At 43.1% G+C, this 20,455-nt stretch overlaps 1 protein-coding gene across 2 annotated transcripts in view; it reads left to right on the top strand.

The window, feature by feature from the left end:
• CCSER1 (coiled-coil serine rich protein 1) overlaps positions 1-19,234 on the top strand; it is an 816,857-nt gene extending 797,623 nt beyond the window's left edge. For both annotated transcript variants that reach the window (XM_054382972.1, XM_054382973.1), the window contains one exon: positions 18,749-19,234. In XM_054382972.1, coding sequence (XP_054238947.1) covers positions 18,749-19,234 — 486 coding nt within the window. The remainder of the gene's footprint in view (positions 1-18,748) is intronic.
• The last annotated feature ends 1,221 nt before the right edge of the window (positions 19,235-20,455 follow it).

Genomic DNA, 20,455 nt, shown 5'->3' on the forward strand with positions numbered 1-20,455 from the left:
AGGTCTGCCTGGAGCCTTCTCTTCTCCAGGCTGAACACCCCCAGCTCCCTCAGCCTGTCCTCATAGCTGAGGTGCTCCAACCCCCTGAGCATTTTTGTTGCCTCCTGTAAGAAAAATATATATGGAGATACAACAGAGATTTGAGTTCCTATACCTCCAGATGAGAAAGCAAAAGCCTGGTGTTATACCATAAGTGTTTAAGATTCTCATTCTAAACATAGCATGAATATATCTGTAAGCATAGCATCTAATTCTTATGCATTCCTCCACCTTTTAAAAGTGAATTGATAAGCAATTAGTTTGGACACTGTGTTTTTTCTTTCTTTTCCTCCAAGTATGTTTCATGTACAGAGTCTATAGTCAGTTGAACACTGCATATTTAAATCTTTACTGCGTCTGCTGCTGCTGAGAACACCACATTCTGGTATCTTACCTAACTGATTGCACAGTCATATGGATTTCATTTTACATATGAAATTTCTGGTACTCTAGGAAATCATGTTTGGTGACATTAGAGTAGAAAAACAAATGACTGTAGAACTAGAAACTTGGTAAAGCCTAACAAATTGCTGTAATAGAAGTTACTCATCAAAGGTAGTTACCAGCTGCCAGTCAGCTTTAATTCACATTACCAACGGATAATGACAATCAGGCTTTGGTGACCATGTGTGAAGCCTCAGGCTAGAAATGGACTTCACAGCTTCCAGGCAGCTGGTCATTACAAAACCAGATAAGGCAAGAAGGCAGAGATCTTTAGCCACCTCCATGGCCCATGCAGTGCTGCCCAGAGCAGTAGTGTGGCTCGCAAAGGCAGAGCACCTGTGTGAGCACTGCAGAAATTCCAGCAGCAGGGCACACGTTTTCAGAAGGGCTAATTACCACTTGCACAGTTTCCTGCTTCTAATTCCAGGGCAAGCTCCTCTAGGAGCATTCCTCAGGACCTTTGTGTCATGCTTAACTGCTCACACTGCATGGACTGTGGCCTTTAGAAGTGACCCTGGTGTTCCCATGGATCCACTCCTCCATTTCCACTTGGTTCATTTAGCATCAGTTATGCAAAAGAGGACCTTAAGTGTAGACACCTATGACTTTCTGTATGACTGTAGCTGAAAGTGTGGCACAAGTGACCTTTAATTCTCAGGCTGCACTTCCTCATGAGAATCAGTTCCTCCCAGAAAGGGGAATCAGACACTTGGATAGACTGCCCAGAGAGGTGGTGGAATTGCCATCCCTGGAGGTGTTTAAAGCAAGACTGGATATGGCACTCAGTGCCGTGGTCTGGGTGGTGTGGTGGTGTTAGGTCATAGGCTGGATTTGATGATCTCAGAGCTCTGTTCCAGCCTCAATAATTCTGTGATGATTCTGAAGGTGTATTCAGATTCATCTAAATGAATTTTGGAGCATTTCTGGAAAGTATGACTAACATTGATGAACAGCTCTGAAGTTCCAACTGTTTAATTTGGAAGGCACAGTAAACAGCTGTAAAATGGAAAATTTTTGTTATCTTTGTTAATGAGAAAAGCCTTCCAGTTAACACTTGAAATGCAGTATTTAGAAGGCAGAGTAGTGATTGACTGTCATTTGCTGGAGATTACTGGGAAATTCTTCACTGTATTCTTCCTGTTACATGAAAGAACATCACATCCCTCCACTTTCCTTACCTGTGCATTATTACTTACCTAACTGAAACTCTTCAAGGATAAGTTTATGCTGTGAGAGGATGAAAACATGGTTTAAGCCCTCTGTGGGTTACTTCTCATACTTCTTATATGTGGAGCCATTTAAGGCTGGGTGCCTCCAAAAAAGAAGCCACAGAGTTGAGCCCTCCAGTGCCCAGTGTGCCCAGCCCAGTGTGTGTACACAGGCAATAGTGGATTGCTGACCATCAATCCTGCACCCGGATCAATCTGGCTGCAGAGTTATTGTCTCTCTCTTTCTTCCCTCTCTGCTCCCATGGGAGAGAGACTCTCTCTTACATGGTCACCATGGGAGAATATTCCAGACCTCTTTGGCCTGAGTAACTTTTTTTCCCTGTACAATCTCAGCCTGTTTAGGCCTAATGGCAGGGTAAAAAGGCAGGGGACAGTTCAGGCCTGACCAGTCTGAAACCAGCCTAGCAATGGCAGGGGTGGTGGGGGGAAGAAAGAGCCCTGTCTTTTTTGGTGAACCCCAGGTGGGGAGAAGGGGAGCGTTGGGTTTTTGGTCTGGTGTAAAGGAACTTAAGGTTGTTAAGACTGGACTGGGGATTTCTTTGAACTGTGTATGCTTTGCTGTGCTCACCACTATGCTTTGTAGTTTTGTAGCACGTGTTGCTTTTCCATTTAAACTTTCCCTGACTATCCAATCCATTTGTGTGAGAGTGATTCTTTTGCCCCTCTTGGAGCAATAGAGCAATCTGTCCCCCTCTGAACTGGGACACACTGTATCACCACTGCCGTAGAACCATTGCAGGACATTAGTTTGCCACCGTAGTCCATTTCTATTCAACTGCTCTGTTAGTTAAAAGGGCATTATGAGGAAGAGGATGTGCATGTCATTAGTTTTGTTTTCAGTAAGTAAATCAAGGTGCTGGAAAGGCACAAAGGGAAATGTTTCTGATTTATGTTGGTTGCATTCATTTTGTAAGAGGTGAACGGAGAGCTTGCAAATCGATCAGTAGCTGGGTCTCCCCCATGACCTCTTGGTACTAGTCCAAGCCTTATTCTGACACACTGGATTTTATTTCTTTCATGTGTCACATGTTGCCAGAAGGCACTGTAAGTTGATCAATAGCTGCAGGTCTGGGTTGTGAAAGCAGCTCTGATGGTGGAGGTGCTACTAAAATCAATAAGAGTGAGTGCTTTTTAAAAGACCCGAATGAAGAACAGCTACCTGCTGCATGTAAATTATATTTTGGATTGGATCATCTCCAGACTGGAAGCTGATAAGCACAAATGTGAGGAGGTGTACAAGTGAAGGAGCTGACACAGTGAGAGCTGTGGCACACCAAAGCAATGAGCTGATCTCTGCACTTGTATAAACTGGCAGAGCTGGGAAAGGCTCTGGGAAGGCTGGGAAGGCACATTCAAAAGTGTCATGCAGGGCTTCCTTTTCATCCCTTGAAGACACATAGAGCTATAGCACCTTCTTTGTTTCTGGACATCTTTGTTTTCCTTTATATTTTGTGACTACTGGGCTAGGCTGCAAATGCAGGCAGTTCTGCTGAGACCTGAGAAGGGTCAAGTGAGCTATGCTGGGCTATAGAGTTAATATTGCATTTTAGAGCACATTTCCAACTCCTTATGTACCCACAAACACAAAGTAATTACTGTTAAGAAATTACAGAATAGAGAAACTCCTCTAGAAATAATAATACAGAAACTCTAGAAATATCTATCAGAATAATTATTCTAGTGAGACCATACCTGCAAGACTGTGTCCAGTTTTGGGGTCCCCAGTTCAAGAGAGACAGAGACCTGCTGGCAAGCAGCTCCATGGTGAAAGGCCATGGAGTACTGGTAGACAGCAAGTTCTGCATGGGAAAGCAATGTGACCCTGTGGCCAAGAGAGTCAATGGGATCCTGGGGTGCAGCAAGAAAAGTTTGGCCAGCAGGGCTAGGAGGTTCTTCTCCCCTTCTACTCTGCCCTGCTGAGACCACAGCTGCAATCCTGTGTCCAGTTTTGGGGCTCCCCAGTTCAAGAGAGACAGAGACCTGCTGTCTCCGAGAGAGTCCAAGGGAGAGCCGTGAGGGTGATTATGGGACTTGAGCATCTCCCCTCCTCTCATTCTCTACTGAGAGCCCTGGGGCTGTTTAGTCTGGAGAAGAGAAGACAGAGGGGATCTGATCAATGTCTATCAATAGCTGAGGGGTGAGGGTCAAGTGGAGGGGGCCAGGCTCTTTTGGGTGGTGCACAGTGATAAGCCAAGGAACAATGGAGACAAACTTGAACACAGAAGGTTTCATCTCAACATGAGGAGAAACTTCTTTCCAGTGAGGGTGACAGAGCCCTGGAGCAGGCTGCCCAGAGAGGTTGTGGAGTCTCCTTCTCTGGAGACTTTCCAACCCCACCTGGATGCATTCCTGTGCAGACTCCCCTGGGTGACCCTTCTCTGGCAGGGGAGATGGATTGGATGATCTCTGGAGGTCCTTTCCAACCTCTAATGCACTGTGGTACGTGATACTCTCTCTAGAGGGCACTTCCATTAACACCTTTGGCTAAGGTAAAACTCCCTGCAGGTTAATTGTCAGGGGGCACTGGGCACACTGGTGAGAAGAGGGTTTTGTTTGGATTTATTCTCTTTTCCTGCTGTCAGAATATTGCCACGCTTGGAAGAGTTACATTACAGGCATCTAAGATTCCCAGATGCCCCTGGGGTCAGGCATCTTTAAAACCTGCATCCTCATTTGGGGTGTTTTTATAAATCATGCCCTTTTCTGTCCTTTTAGATTGGTACTTTACAACAAGAAAGTCAACAACAGTATCCATTTTTAATGTCCTGCAACAATATTGTCTTGTTGTAAACTCTTGTCAGAGTTCGCTCACCGGGTTTGAAACTTAAAGTGATGAAGGACTTCAGTGCCTTTTAAATCATATGTCCCACCTGGGAGCTTTCTACCAGAGCACTCAGTTGTCAGTCCTTTGAAATGGGGCATTTGGAGGTTGGAGGGATTTTTACCTCAGTATAAGAAAAGGCTGCTGCAATGAAAAGCACAAAGGAGGAATTATTAAAACCAAACCAAACCAAACCAAACAACAGAAAAAGGATATATTAAGACTATTAAGTTCATCTTAATTTTCTTAATTTTTTTTGTTACTTGTCTTAATTTTTTTTGCTAGTATCATAATTTTCTTAACTTTATTTTTGTTACTTATCTTAATTGTCTGAATTTTTTAGTATCTTAATTTTCTTAATTTTTTTTTGCTACTTGTCTCAACTTTCTTAAATTTTTGTTGCTTATCTCAATGTTTTTAATTTTTTGTGACTATATTAATTTCTTAATTTTTTGTTACTTATCTTAATTTTTTGTGACAATCTTAATTTTCTTAAATTATTTGTTATTTATCTTAGTTTTCTTAAAATTTTATGATTATCCTAGTTTCCTTGATTTTTTGTTACTTATCTTAAGTTTCTTAATTATTGCTAGTATCCTAATTTTCTTAAATTTTTGTTACTTAATTTTCTTAATTTTTTGTGACTATCTTAATTTTCTTATTTTTTATGTGTCTTAATTTTCTTTTTTTTTTTTGCTAGTATCATAATTTTCTTAACTTTATTTTCGTTACTTATCTTAATTTTCTGATTTTTTTTTTAGTATCTTAATTTTCTTAATTTTTTGCTAGTATCTTAATTTTCTTAAATTTGTTGTTACTTAATATTCTGAAATTTTTTAGCATCTTAATTTTCTTATTTTTTGTTACTTGTCTTAACTTTCTTAAATTTTTGTTACTTATCTTAATTTTCTTAATTTTTTGTGACTATATTAATTTTCGTATTTTCTTACTTATATTAATTTTCTTAATTTTTTGCTAGTATCTTAATTGTCTTAAATTTTTTGTTACTTAATTTTCTGAAATTTTTTAGTATCTTAATTTTCTTAACTTTTTTGCTACTTAACTTTCTTAAATTTTTGTTACTTATCTTAGTTTTCTTAAAATATTTGTCACTAACTTAATTTTCTTAAATTTTTTGTTACTCATCTTAATTTTCTTAATTTTTGCTAGTATTTTAATTTTCTTACATTTTTGTTACTTATCTTAATTTTCTTAATTGTTTTGTGACTATATTAATTTTCTTATTTTTTTGTTACTTATATTAATTTTCTTACATTTTTGTTACTAATCCAAATTTTCTTACTTTTTGGTTACTGTATTAATTTTTTTGTTACTATGTTGATTTTCCTTTTTTTAATTACTTATCTTAATTTTTTTAATTTTTTGGTGACTAGCTTATTTTTCTCAAATTTTTATTACTTAATTGTCTTACATTTTTTGTGACTATCTAAATTTTCTTAACTTTTTTTGTTACTTATCCTCCTAGTTTTCTTTTTTTGTTGTTATTATCTTTATTTTCTCAATTTTTTTGTTACTTACCCTAATTTTCTTAATTTCTTTTGTGACCATCTTAATTTTCTTAGATTTTTTTTTTTATTTTCCCTGACTTACCTCAATTCCAGAATTAATCAAATAAGCAATAATGGAATAATCCAACCTAAAATGCTTCTATTTTCCTTACATTTATGTACCTTAAGCCACCAGTGATCATGATAAAAGCCTATCAACATTTTACAGCCAATCAGGCTCTCAATGGAAATCCTTTTTGTCTTGGTTTAAAGAGCAGACAGAAATTATTTTACTCCCAAGGGAACTGAGAATTGGAGAGAAATACAGAAATTGTATTCAAAAATATCCAGGGAAATACAGATTAGAGGATTGCTCAACACCTAATACATAGAGAGGATACATGAAAACTCCCCCAAAACCTTCCCCCAGCCAGACCAAACCACACCAAAACCCCAGTGCTCATTTTCTCCCCACCTGGGGTTTCACATACACCCCAGGGCTCTTTCTTCCCCCCTGTTGCCAGGCTGGATTCAGGCTGGCCAGGCCTGAAACTGCCTTCCCTTGGTCCCTGGCATTAAACCTAATCAGGCCAAGATTGCACAGTAAAAATTAGTTTGGACTTGAAGGCCACAGATAAGACTGGTACCATCCTCCCCCCACCCCTCACCAGATAAGGGAGCTCACTGTGTCCAAGGAGGAGAAAGGGAAGAAAGAGAAAGACAATAGCTTTGCAACCACGTTTATAGAGATGCAGGATTTGTGGGAGGAAATACAAAGATTACACTCGCAGTACACCTCCTGGACACTCTGTACCTTCTGCAGGACTGCAACTTTGTGGCTTTCTCAAGGGCAACCACCTCAAACTGGGACACTTCTAAAATTTTTTTTTTTTTTTTTTAGAAATATACTGAGGCAAGCAAACATGCACATTTTTGTGTTTAATCTGACCCGGAAATACAAATCCAGATGTCTTCTTGCAGTTTATGATGCATTTGAAACAACAAAGGAGGCTTTCTTCTTTTTTTTTTTTTTTTTTTTTTTTCTCCTCTCTCCATGTATTTGAAATGGCAGAAATTTCACAGCCATTCTAATGGCATTCTAATTGCAGCCCATTTCCTGGGCCCACTTTTAAGCAGGGTGGCATTTGGGCATTTCTGGGGCAGAGAAGTTGTTGGTTCTAGCTGAGCTACTGAAAAATAAAAGGGAAAGAGATGAATGGATTTTTTACTTCAGCAGTCACCAGCTGGCAGATCAGCCTCGTGGAGCACTGCCAAGCAGCAGTTTACAGCAGCCCTGCAGCTGCTCCAGGCTAGGCTGGAACACGACTGGCATGAAGCCACCTTCAGCTTTGGACAAGGACTCAGCCTTCAAATTGGCAAACAGATGCATGGGGATTGTGGCTTTGCTCGCTCACGACTAACACTCTGGTATGCAGCTCACACCTAAAAGCCCATCCCAGAAAATTCTCTGTGAAATATTTACAGAAACCTAAGGTTAAAAATAAAAGTTCAGTTTTGCCCAACGTACTTTTCTTATTGGTGCAGCATGTATATTGGTTTCTTTTTTTTCACTTTTGTGCGTTCCATTCTGGGATCTTTTTCTTGTTCTGACCAGATGATGAAGATCCTAAATAACTATAAAAAGGGAGAGAAAGAAAACTCAGTTGGGCTGTATTCTTTTGAGCTAAAATAGTCTGAATCCAGCAAATGAACAACATACGACTAGTTTCAGTTCTGTATGTTGTGAATTTTGTAAGAATGCTTGAATGATCAGGGAAAATTGCTTCCATGAAATTCAGTGTAGCATTGGACTTTTTATTGACACGATTCTGCGGAGAGAAATGTTATTTGGGAGGGGCGGGGAGAGGATTTCTTGTTGATATTGACTCCCATCTGACCACTGGTCTCTCTTTTCCTTAGTGGGACCTATTCTTCAGTAATCTGTCTTTGATAACAGTGATAGCATTGCTTTTTAGCAGTGTTTCTATGAAAAGCTTGGTTTGTTTCATGTCCATTTGTGCCTCTGATGGAATCACAGAAAGAGTCTCTCTTTCCTTGTAGCTGCCTGCATGTTACTGCTGAGCAATGTCTTAGCATACTGCTTGATGGTATACAATACATTTCTATTCATGTTTTTAAATCTATGTAAATTAGCTCTTAATTTATCACCACCTGTTTTGTGTTTGTTGTAGGTTAAGGTTTAATCCTTATACCATGGAGTAGAACTCCCGAGGGGATAGAAAGTCCACAGAGGGAGGCATCGGATATTGTGATGAACATGAGCCAGCAGTGTACCCAGGTGGCCAAGAAGGCCAATGGCATCCTGGCCTGCATCAGCAATAGTGTGGCCAGCAGGAGCAGGGAACTCATTCTGCCCTTGTGCTCAGCTCTGGTTAGACCACACCTTGAGTGCTGTGTCCAGTTCTGTGCTCTCAATTAAGAAGGACATTGAGAGACTTGAACATGTTCAGAGAAGGGCAGCAAGGCTGGGGAGGGGTCTGGAGCACAGCCCTGTGAGGAGAGGCTGAGGGAGCTGGGGGTGTTTAGCCTGGAGAAGAGGAGGCTCAGGGGAGACCTCATTGCTGTCTACAACTACCTGAAGGGAGGTTGTAGCCATGTAGGGGTTGGTCTCTTCTCCCAGGCAACCATCAGCAAAACAAGAGGACACAGTCTCAAGCTGCCCCAGGGGAAGTTTAAGCTGGAGGTGAGGAGAAAGTTCTTCCCAGAAAGAGTGATCTGCCACTGGGATGTGCTGCCCAGGGAGGTAGTGTAGTCACCATCCCTGGAGGTGTTCAAAAAAGGATTGGAAGTGGCACTTGAAGCCATGGGTTAGTTAGTCATGAGGTGCTGGGTGGTAGGTTAAACTTGATCTCTGAGGTCTTTTCCAACCTTGTTGATTCTATGATTCTGTGACTCTATGTCTTATTCCATTCCCTTTCCTGTATTACCTCTTTGTAAGGAGCAGACCACCTGGGCACTCTGGCTCTTAGCTGGTGCTTTCATTGCCGGCTGCGTGGGAGGGAGGTCTGGCTGGTGGGAAGCGATTTCTGTGCCTGCCTCAGGACCTGGTCTGGAGTACTAGGCCATTGGCAATTCTGGTTGTATAGATCCTTTTTCCTTTAAGACCTTTTGCACTTAGGTTACAGAAGGGGAGTGTCTGCAAGTTACAGCACAGTAAGAGGCCTTCTGGCTAGTAAAACAGTAGTAGGTGTTGGATTTCTTGCTTTTAGTAAGGCTTTTGATACAGTTTTATAAACATACTGTGCAGACTAAATGAAACCAATACAGAGTAAATTGGAAAGCTGTCCCTGGAAATTACTTACCAATGGCCTAATGTTACATAGAACCTTTTTCCCTTAAGACCTTTTGCACTTAGTTTTCTTTTGCAAATATTGTTTCTATTTAACTTCCAATTCCGTGTGAGTGTTTGTGTTTACTCCTTTGGGGCAAATCCTGCATCCTGTCCTGTACTGCCAGCTCAAACCAGGACAGTGGTTAATCATTCAACAGAAGGGGAGTGTCTGCAAGTTACAGCTTCACAACACAAAGACCTTCCCTCAACACAAATGTATTATTAGACATTTATTGATACCTACACCCAATGGACAACACCCTGAAGTAAATAATTTCAAGACTTAACAACTCTTAGACAAAAAAAAAAAAATAAAAAAGAGGCAAAATAATCAAGCCAAGTAGGAGGACATAGAAGAAAATGAGATGAACAAGAGCCAACATGGATTACAAATCCAATCAATTACCAAACCAATCTGATTTAGTTCAACAGCACAGTAAGAGGCCTTCTGGCTAGTAAAACAGTAGTAGGTGTTGGATTTCTTGCTTTTAGTAAGGCTTTTGATACAGATTTATAAACATACTGTGCAGACTAAATGAAACCAATACAGAGTAAATTGGAAAGCTGTCCCTGGAAATTACTTACCAATGTCTTAATGTTATATAGATCTTTTTTTTTTCGCTTAAGACCTTTTGTACTTAGTTTGCTTTTGCAAATATTATTTCTATTTAACTTCCAACTCTGTGCAAGTATTTTTTTTTTTTATTCCTTTGGGGTAAAACCTGCATCCTGTTCTGTGCTGCCAGCTCAAACCAGGACAGTGGTTAATCACTCAACAGAAGGGGAGTTTCTGCACGTTACAGCTTCACAACACAAAGACCTTCCCTCAACACATATGTATTATTAGGCACTTATTGATACTTACACCCAACAGACAACACCCTGAAGTAAATAATTTCAAGACTTAAAAACTGTTAGACAAAAAAAAAAAAAAAAAAAAAAAAAGAGGCAAATAATCAAGCCAATTAGGAGGACATAGAAGAAATTGAGATGAACAAGAGCCAACATGGATTACAAATCCAATCAATTACTAATCCAATCTAATCTAGTTCAACAGCACAGTAAGAGGCCTTCTGGCTAGTAAAACAATAGTAGGTGTTAGCATTCTTGCTTTAAGTAAGGCTTTTGATACAGTTTTATAAACATACTGTGCAGACTAAATGAAACCAATACAGAGTGGATTGGAAAGCTGTCCCTGGAAATTACTTACCAATGGCCTAATGTTACATAGATCCTTTTTCCCTTAAGACCTTTTGCACTTAGTTTGCTTTTGCAAATATTATTTCTATTTAATTTCCAACCCTGTGCAAGTATTTTTTTTTTTTTACTCCTTTGGGGTAAATCCTACAACCTGTCCTGTGCTGCCAGCTCAAACCAGGACAGTGGTTAATCATTCAACAGAAGGGGAGTTTCTTCAAGTTAGAGCTTCACAACACAAAGACCTTCCCTCAACACATATGTATTATTAGGCACTTATTGATACTTACACCCAACAGACTACACCCAGAAGTAAATAATTTCAAGACTAAACAAACCCAGCTTACATTTTCTAAAATGAAAATATTTAATGTGTACTGTAGCCTTGATAAGGGGGAAGAAAGCAACACCACAGTGCTGGATATCTAAAGCACAGCTTTTCATCAAGAATAAGTTATCAAAGCAATGTAAAATTCATGTAATCATTCTTTGTGCCTTTTACTGCTAGTCAGGTTCAGCAATGTGCCTTGCTTTGAAAGTGCTTCTGCACTTCTCATTTCCAAACCCACTTGATTCTTCTTTAAAACCTTGTTGGTATAACTTATTTCATATAAATTTGTTCCCTATGGGTTTTTAGTTTTTATTCTATTTCAAGAGACAAAAGTAATTCTAAAGATTATTAGACAACTTGCACCCAAGGCCTCCAGCTATGGTCATGCTTCTCACTGGAAGCAGGCTCTGTAGCCACAGCTACTCCTGTTAGTCACCTCATGCTGCTCATGGCTAAGTAATCTCAGTGAATGGAGACAAAAACAAGGGTAGTGGCTGATTAATCAGATAAATTATATGTTTTCACTTCAGTAGCAGCTGTAAGAAGAGAAAGGGTTCTTACTTCCTAGAGTTTTTACTGAGCAGTATATACCACCATGAAATGTCCTGAGGTGTTGTCACTAAAACAAGTATGCACTGCTCAGAGTGCAGCATCACTGGGTTTGTGAGCACTGAGGGGAGGTTATACTCCTTGTTAAGGTCACAACATTAATAGATGAGGGGTGAGCAATTGATGTCATTTATCTGGACCTTCAACATTGTCCATCACCACATCCTGGTCTCCAAGCTGCTGAACCATGGGTTTGATGGGTGGATCATGAGGTGGATAGAGAACTGGCTTGATGGCTGCACCCAAAGAGTGGCTGTCAATGGCTCCATGTCCCAGTGGAGGCCAGGGACAAGTGGAGTCCCTCAGGGATCAGTCCTGGGACCAGGCTTGTTCAACATCTTTGTTGGTGACATGGACAAGTGGCATTGAGTGCACCCTCAGCAAGTTTGCTGATGACACCAAGCTGTGTGGTGTGGCTGACAGCTGGAGGGAAGGGATCCATCCAGAGGGACGTGGACAGGCTGGAGAGGTGAGCACAAGCCAACCTCATGAGGTTCAACAAGACCAAGTGCAAGGTCCTGCAGCTGGGTCGAGGCAATCCGAAGCACCAATATAGCCTGGACAGGGACTGGCTGGAGAGCAACCCTGAAGAAAAGGCCTTGGGGGTGCTGGTGGATGAGAAGCTCAACATGAGCCAGGAGTGTGCATTTGCAGCCCAGAAAGCCAAGCAGAGCCTGGGCTGTATCAGGAGAATTGTGGCCAGCAGGTCAAGGGAGGGGATTCTCCCCCTCTGCTCCACTCTGCTGAGATCCTACCTGGAGCTCTGTGTCCAGTTCTGGAGCCTCTATTACAAGAGGGATATGGAGGTGCTGGAAGGTGTCCAGAGAAGGGCCATGAGGATGAGCAGAGGGCTGGAGCTGCTCTGCTGTGGAGACAGACTGAGAGAGTTGGGGTTGTTCAGTCTGGAGAAGAGAAGGCTCTGAGGTGACCTTCTTGTGGCCTTTCAATATCTGAAGGGGGCTCCAAGAAAGCTGGGGAGGGACTTTTTAGGCTATCGGGTAGTGACAGGACTGGGGGAAATGGAATAAAGCTGGAAGTGGGGAGATTCAGGCTGGACATGAGGAAGAAGTTCTTCCCCATGAGAGTGGTGAGAGCCTGGAATGGGTTGTCCAGGGAGGTGGTTGAGGCCCCATCCCTGGAGGTGTTTAAGGCCAGGCTGGATGAGACTCTGGCCAGCCTGATCTAATGTGAGGTGTCCCTGCCCATGGCAGGCGGGTTGGAACTGGCTGATCCTTGTGGTCCCTTCCAACCCTGACTGATTCTGTGATTCTAAATAAATTTTGCCTATAAGTTTAACTTTAACTCTTAGGAAAAAAAAAAAAAGAGGCAATAATCAAGCCAACTAGGAGGACATAGAAGAAAATGAGATGAACAAGAACCAACATGGATTACAAATCAAATCAATTACTAAACTAATCTCATTAGTTCAACAACACAGTAAGAAGCCTTCTGGCTAGTAAAACAGTAGTAGGTGTTGGATTTCTTGCTTTTAGTAAGGCTTTTTTTACAGCTTTATAAACATACTGTGCAGACTAAATGAAACCAATACAGAGTAAATTGCAAAGCTGTCCCTGGAAATTACTTACCAATGGCCTAATGTTGAAATAGAAGGCTACAGTAAGTAGGGCCTTTGGGTGTTCAATAGTATTCCTCTGCTACCTGGATGATGGACTACATAACATGATTCATAAATTACAAGGTCACTAACATAGTGAATTTATACTTTACATGAAGTTGGGTTTGTTCAGTCTGGAGAGAAGGCTCTGAGGAGACCTTCTGGTGGCCTTCCAGTATCTGAAAGGGAGTACAGGAAAGCTGAGGACGGACTTGTTAGGGTGTCAGGGAGTGATAGGACTGGGGGGAATGGATCCAAGATAGAGAAGGAGAGATTTAGGTTAGTCATTAGGAAGAAATTCTTCCCCATGAGGGTGGTGAGACACTGGCACAGCTGCCCAGGGAGGTGGTGGAAGCCTCATCCCTGGAGGTTTTTGCAGCCAGGCTGGATGTGGCTGTGAGCAACCTGCTGTAGTGTGAGCTGTCCCTGCCCGTGGCAGGGGGGTTGGGACTGGCTGATCCTTGAGGTCCCTTCCAACCCTGACAATTCTGTGATTCTGTGAACTGGAGTTCAAAATTATATGGATACATTGGAGAAATGAGGAAAAATGCTGAAATTCAACAGCAGCATGTGAGGAATTATGTCACCATGGCAATAATCAGCAGAACAATTTATTAATAATTTTCTACAAAAAAACCTTGGAAGAACTGTGGACAACCAGAATAGCATGAGTGAATAATTTCATTCTCTGGCAAAATAAAATTAGTAACCTCAAAGTGGATTGGATTAAAAAGAATCAGTTGAGGAAGTTCTTTGCAGGATTAATAGAGCTTCTTCTGCTTCATAGTGGTAGGGGATTAACTTCAGCATTGCACTTCTCAGCCATGTGTGCCAAGAAAAAAATGGAATTATTGAAGAGAATCTATGGAGAAGACAAGTGAGAGTGACTGAGTCTAGAAGAAGAGTCCTATGGGAAAAGATTAGTATGATATTTTTTATTCTAGAGCAGAGAAGATTAAGGGGTAGCTTGGTTGCATTCTTCAAATGGGAGTGATGATCTGCACTAGGGCAGGGAGGTTCTACAGAGGGACTTGGACAGATTGGATCCATGGCCAGTGTTACCAGGAGGAGCTTCAACCAGGCCAAGTGCCAGGTCCTGCACTTGGGGCACAACAACCCCAAGCAATGCTCCAGGCCTGAGGCAGTGTGGCTGGAAAGCTGCTGGCAGCAAGGGACCTGGGGGTGCTGATGGCCAAGCAGCTGAAGAGGAGCCAGCAGTGTGCCCAGGTGGCCAAGAAAGCCAAAGGCATCCTGGCTGGGATCAGCAATGCTGTGTCCAGCAGGAGCAGGGAGGGGATTGTCCCCTGGGACTCAGCTCTGGGGAGGCCACACCTTGAGTGTTTTGTCCAGTTTTGGACACCTGAATACAAGAGAGATGTGGAGGTGCTGGAGCCAGGGCAGAGGAGGGCAAGGAAGCTGTGAAGGGCCTGGAGAATAAATCTGATGTAGAGCAACTGAAGGAGTTGAGGATGGTTAGCTTGAAGAAGAGGAGGCTGAGGGGAGACCTCATTGCTGTCTACAACTCCCTGAAAGGACCTTGTGGAGAGGTTGGTGCTGGTCTCTTCTCACAGGTAATTAGTGATAGAACAAGAGGGAATGGCCTCAAGCTGCAACAGAGGAGGGCATTAGGAAGACTGGACTGGACATGGGGAAGAATTTTTTCCCATCAAGAGTGGTCAGGCATTGGAATGTGCTGCCCAGGGAGGTGGTGGAGTCCCCAAGCCTGACTGTGTTTCAAGGTGTTTTGGATGTGGTGCTTGGGGCTATGGTTTAGGGATGAGCCTTGTAAAGTAGGGTTCTGGGTTGGACTTGGTGATCCTGAGGGTCTCTTCCAACCTGAATGTTTCTGTGCCTCTGTGTATGACATAAACTGTTATTCAAAGAGGAAACAGCAATTCTTTCATCTTTTGCATGGCAGAGAGAGATAGAAGGAAGAGACTTGCAGCCAGAAAGATCCAGTTTAGACATGAGGAAACACCTTTTCTAAAGGTAATGCAGTAGAAAAGGTTAACTGAGAAGCCTACACAGATTACATTGCTGAAGGTGTTCCTACAGGGATAACAGTGGGATACTAACTAGAAATAAAGAATAGACTGGATGTTCCATCATGAAGTTCCTCTCAGTTTATGATGTTAATATTTAGGTTACACAGAATCACAGAATCAACCAGGTTGGAAGAGACCTCCAAGATCATCAGGTCCAATTGATCACCCAGCCCTAACTAATCAACTAGGCCATGGCACTAAGTGTTTCATCCAGGCTTTTCTTAAACACCTCCAGGGATGCAGACCCACCCCTTCCTGGGCAGCCCCTTCCAAGGCCAATCTCTCTGTCTGAGAAGAACTTCTTTCTAAGATCAAGCCTAAACTTCCCCCTGCGCAGCTTGAGACTGTGTACTCTTGTTCTGTCACTGTTGCCTGGGAGAAGAGACCAACCCCCACCTGGCTACAACCTCCCTTCAAGGAGTTGTAGAGAGCAATGAGGTCTCCCCTGAGCCTCCTCTTTTCCAGGCTAAACACCCCCAGCTCCCTCAGCCTCTCCTAATAGGACTTAAAGGACATAGGTTTTCAAAGGACGTAGAGTAACTCCAGAAACATTCCTTACAACAAATGCAGGGATTTTTGTCAAGGCAGCAAACTGGACTCTCTTGTCCCAACAGGAAGATTTTATTTACTGTCATGAGTTGCATTAAGTAGAAAACAGATTTGGCAGGAGATGAATCCCCTTGCCTTTCAAGGTCCTGAGAGATTAGAGGGGCTGAGGGCAGCTATTTGTCTCCAGGACCTCAGCAGCCTTTGTGATGGCCCATTAAGATGCACCTGGCAGAGGGGTGAGTAAGCTGGGGATTCAGGATTGTGGCATCACAGGAGTGAGCTGCAGGGTCCTAGAGTGAGCTGCAGGGTCCTAGTGTGACCTGTGACCTCCTTCTACCTCGCAGCTCCTGAAACTCCACCACTGCCTGCCTGCTAATACATCAAATCCTGGTGCTAATGTTGTCCCTCAAAGGGACAACATTGGGTTGGAAGGGTCCTTAAAGATCATCTAGCCAACAATGGTTAACCTAGGGACTAATCACAATGCTTTGCTCCTAGAGCCCCTTTATCCTGGTTGCCTTGGTTTCAAAACAGGCTCTTCCTGGTTACCTGACTTCAATAATTTCAGCTTTTTCTCATCATTACTAATACTTTTTGCTGTAGGTTGTGCCCTCCCAGACTGTAGGTTTGAATTGGTTTGCCTCAGGAAGGTTCAGACTGCCCGTGGCGGGGGCTCTAGGGGTGGGAGATTTGCAAGTGACTTGTTGAATCCTCCCATTCTTGCCTGTGCTGCCCCCCAGATCAGCTTATCCCGTGAAGCACCCCTGATTCCCTGTCTCCTGGGTGAAGTTGCTCTGGCTGATGTGTGACTGCTCACGAGGAGATCTGCAGCAGTGACCCCAGCACAATCCATTGGGGTGACACTGGGGGTGGTTGATACATATATTTTTAGGCTATCTGGACGGCCACAAATGAGAGGGGTTCATCTGGCTGGATCAATGGGAACTGGCATGGGGGATGACCCTTAACTTGTGCACATGCTGCCTTGGGCACAGAGGCTTCTAGAGCTGACAACCTAAAGTGTTAAAAGGATCTCCTCTCTCCTGGGGGGTCAATGAACCCAGCCCAGTAAGCAGCTTGGGTAGTCAGTGAGTAGTTGTGGTTACTTAGGTAGTGGGGGAGGTAGTTAGAAGTCCTTCAGGTCCCTAATATCCTGTTGCTTCTTTCTCACTCAATAAGACCTGATCTCCACCCATGAAGGAAACCTGCCACACCTACCTGGCTATGGATTCCTCCAGGTGCCTGGAATATCTATTGTGCAATTTGTCTAGCTCAGCAGGGGGCCAGGGGATGGTACACATGGTAGTAAGGGCTTCTCCATCCCCCTCAGCAGCAGCTTCACTCTTATTGAATGGCTGAACCCATACTGGTTCTGAAATAGGGTCAGAGTCTTCCTCTAGATCATCATCATCATCCCAAATGTCTCTGTCCCACATTGCGGGATTCCCACAGCGTACCACCTTGTGGATGTGCTAGACTGAGTTAGAGTGATCCTGGCATCTCTCAGCTGTGGCCAGCAGGTTTTCTAGTTGTTCTTTTGTACTTCGAAGAGCAGCATTTTGACTTGGAAGAGCATCCATGGGCTTTTGCAGTTTCCTTGTGCCTCTTTCTCAAAATCCAATGGTGGTTTAAGCGTCTCACTCTGTGACCTCACACTTGTATATTCTGTATTTGCAGTCTTTTTTTCAAGTAGTGGAAAACTTTTGATATTGTTTTTGGGTGTTTTAGGGGTTTTTGTGTGTGCTCCAGATAAGCACCTCAAGTGCTGTGCTCAGTGTTGGGCACCACAGCACAGGAAGGACATGGAAGGGCTGGAGCTGGGACAGAGAAGGGAACTGAGCTGGTGAGGGGCAGGAGAACAAGGTGTGAGGAGAGGCTGAGAGAGCTGGGGCTGGTTAGTCTGCAGAAAAGGAGGCTTAAGAGGAAACCTCATTGCTCTCTGAAAGGAGGTTGTAGAGAGGAAGGCTCTGGTCTCTCCTCATAAGTAACTCATGGCAGAATGAGAGGGAATGGCCTCAAGCTGTGCCAGGGGAGGTTTAGGCTGGACATTAGGAAGAATTTTTTCAGGGAAAGGGTTGTGAGGCACTGACACAGCTGCCCAGGGAGGTGGTGGAAGCCTCATCCCTGGAGGTTTTTGCAGCCAGGCTGGATGTGGCTCTGGGCAACCTGATCTAGTGCGGGGTGTCCCTGCTCATGGCAGGGGGGGTTGGAACTGCATGATCCTTGGGGTCCCTTCCAGCCCTGACAATTCAAGGATTCAATTCTAAGTAGACCCTCAAAACACCTAGATTCAATGGACAATGAAAGTTGAGCATGTTCTGAGTTTAACTGAGGCATGAAGATATTCAAGAAGGATGTTCTCTACAGTTTGTAAATATTCGACAATATTAAGAGTTGAACTCTATGCAATCAAAATCTTTTGTTGTTCCATCATATGAAATGAGGAAGAAGTTCTTCCCCATGAGAGTGGTGAGAGCCTGGAATGGGTTGTCCAGGGAGGTGGTTGAGGTCCCATCCCTGGAGGTGTTTGCAGCCAGGCTGGATGAGGCTCTGGCCAGCCTGCTGTAGTGTGAGGTGTCCCTGCCCATTGCAGGGGGGTTGGAACTGGCTGATCCTTGTGTACCTTTCCAACCCTGACAGATTCTATGATTCTATGATCTCTTTACAGTTCCTGGAACTTTTAAACCGTTTATAATGTTCTAGAATAAGCAAACAAACAAACAAATTTTCATTTCTGATTTAAACCAGTTTAAAAGAAAAAAAAAAATCCCAAATCATTGCCTGTAAAGATATTTTCCAATGTTAATTCTGTTAGCTATGAGTGAACAATGCTCCTGTTTTATGGTGGCAGTGCTTTGGGACTTTCACCAGGGTTTGAGATTGGTCTTTGATTTTAAGCAGCCAGCACAGTGTGCTCTACATCTGTAGTCAGGAGTGTTTTATTTACTCTATGCCTTTTTGCTGCTATGTTCTGGTCCTACTGCATTTTTTTTTCTCTTGTTTCCTCAGGCTACATACCCAAACAAAACGGTGAGCCTAAACCCCAGCACAAGGGACAGAAAGCCAGCACATACTCCCACCGAGGACCCTTTTAGATACTCCTCAGGCAGCCAAGCAACAGCCTTCGAGAGCAAGAGCTGTCAGCTGCCCAATTTGTGTCTGAGCAGCCTCCTGAAAGAGAAGGAGCTCATGGAAGTCATCAAGCACAGCAGAGGCACGTGTGAAACCCTCGCTTCAGAGGTGGCGCAGAATGGTTTGGCCACCGCAGCACCAAGCACAGCAAAGGCAGCATGCAAGGCAGACAGCTACCCACTCTTCTCAGGAGCCTCCAAAGACCAAGGTGCTGCACCTCAGCAGCACACTGCTTTCACAGGGAGGCTGGGACAGCCTCCCAGGGGACCCATCTCTTTACACATGTACAGCAGAAAAAATGTTTTCCTCCACCACAATTTACACACAGCAGAGCTACAGACTTTAGGCCAACAAGATGGGTAAAAAAAAGTGCTTGCCTTCTTGCCGTGGAAGGAGATTTGATTAAAGAGGAGCATCAGCTCACCTACAGCTCAGTCTCCAGTTTTCATCTGCTGCTGCTTTCACCTGAAAAAAAAAAAAAGGCAAAAATCAAAAAACCAGCAACAAAATAAAGAATTAATGTTGTCTGTAGGTTCCATACTTCCCCATCTGGGACTGTGGCAAAAGGATGGACTAAATGATTTATCATGCCAAAGTCCCCATGAGTATAATAAATGGGCCCACTGGGCTGGAATTGCTGGTCCAATACTAGCTACACTTTTAATTTGTTTATTTTTGTTTTCCTTTATAAGCCATTATCGTTCCCTGAAGTTCTAGATGGTGATCTTAAATAATGCTCTGTATGTTTAATGATGTTACTGTTAAAGTAGATGTGAGGAATGAATAGGTAAGTAATTAGTAAACCCTCTTGAATTTCATAGAGACTAGGGAAATAAGGAGTTAGAAATCTCTGAGGACCCTCTTTCTAAAGCAGGCAATGACATTTGCTCACTGGCAGAGGTGTGTGGCTGTGCCCTGCTGTATGCATTTTATGAATGCCTCATGCCACCAACAGAGGAAGTGACTGATTTTCCTCCAGCAGCAAGGTTCACAGAGGCTCACCAGGTATCTGAGTCAGTAACTGGATCCCCAATTGAGGATGTCAATGTGGTTCTTTCATCTGCCCTTCCCTCTGCTCTCCTTTATTTAATTACCTTTCTTTGAGTGGTTTTGTTCTATGAGAACATGTCAAGTTCACAGGATCACAGGATGTTAGGAGTTGGAAGGAACTTCTGGAAATCATCTAGTCCAAGCCCCATGCCAGAACAGAACCATAGAATCCAGCACAGGTCACACAGGAACACATCCAGATGGGTCTTGAAAGTCTCTGGAGAAGGAGACTCCACAACCTCTATGGGCAGCCTGCTCCAGTGCTCTGGGCCCCTCACATTGAAGAAGTTCCTCCTCATGTTGAGGTGGAACCTCCTGTGCTGGAGTTTCTGTCCATTGCCCCTTGTCCTATCAGAGGGTGCAGCTGAGCAGAGCCTGCCCCCTCCCTGCTGAGCTCCCAACCCTCAGATATTTATCAACATGCACTGTATCACTCACAGCACATTCTGTAGCATTCTGTGCTGTGTAATGTACAATCTGCTTTCATGCTTCCCAAACCAAAAATTGGTGAAAGACTAAAGTAAGGGAAGTTGT

The sequence above is a fragment of the Indicator indicator genome, chromosome 8, assembly GCF_027791375.1.
Source record: "Indicator indicator isolate 239-I01 chromosome 8, UM_Iind_1.1, whole genome shotgun sequence".
NCBI classification, from domain to species: Eukaryota; Metazoa; Chordata; class Aves; order Piciformes; family Indicatoridae; genus Indicator; species Indicator indicator.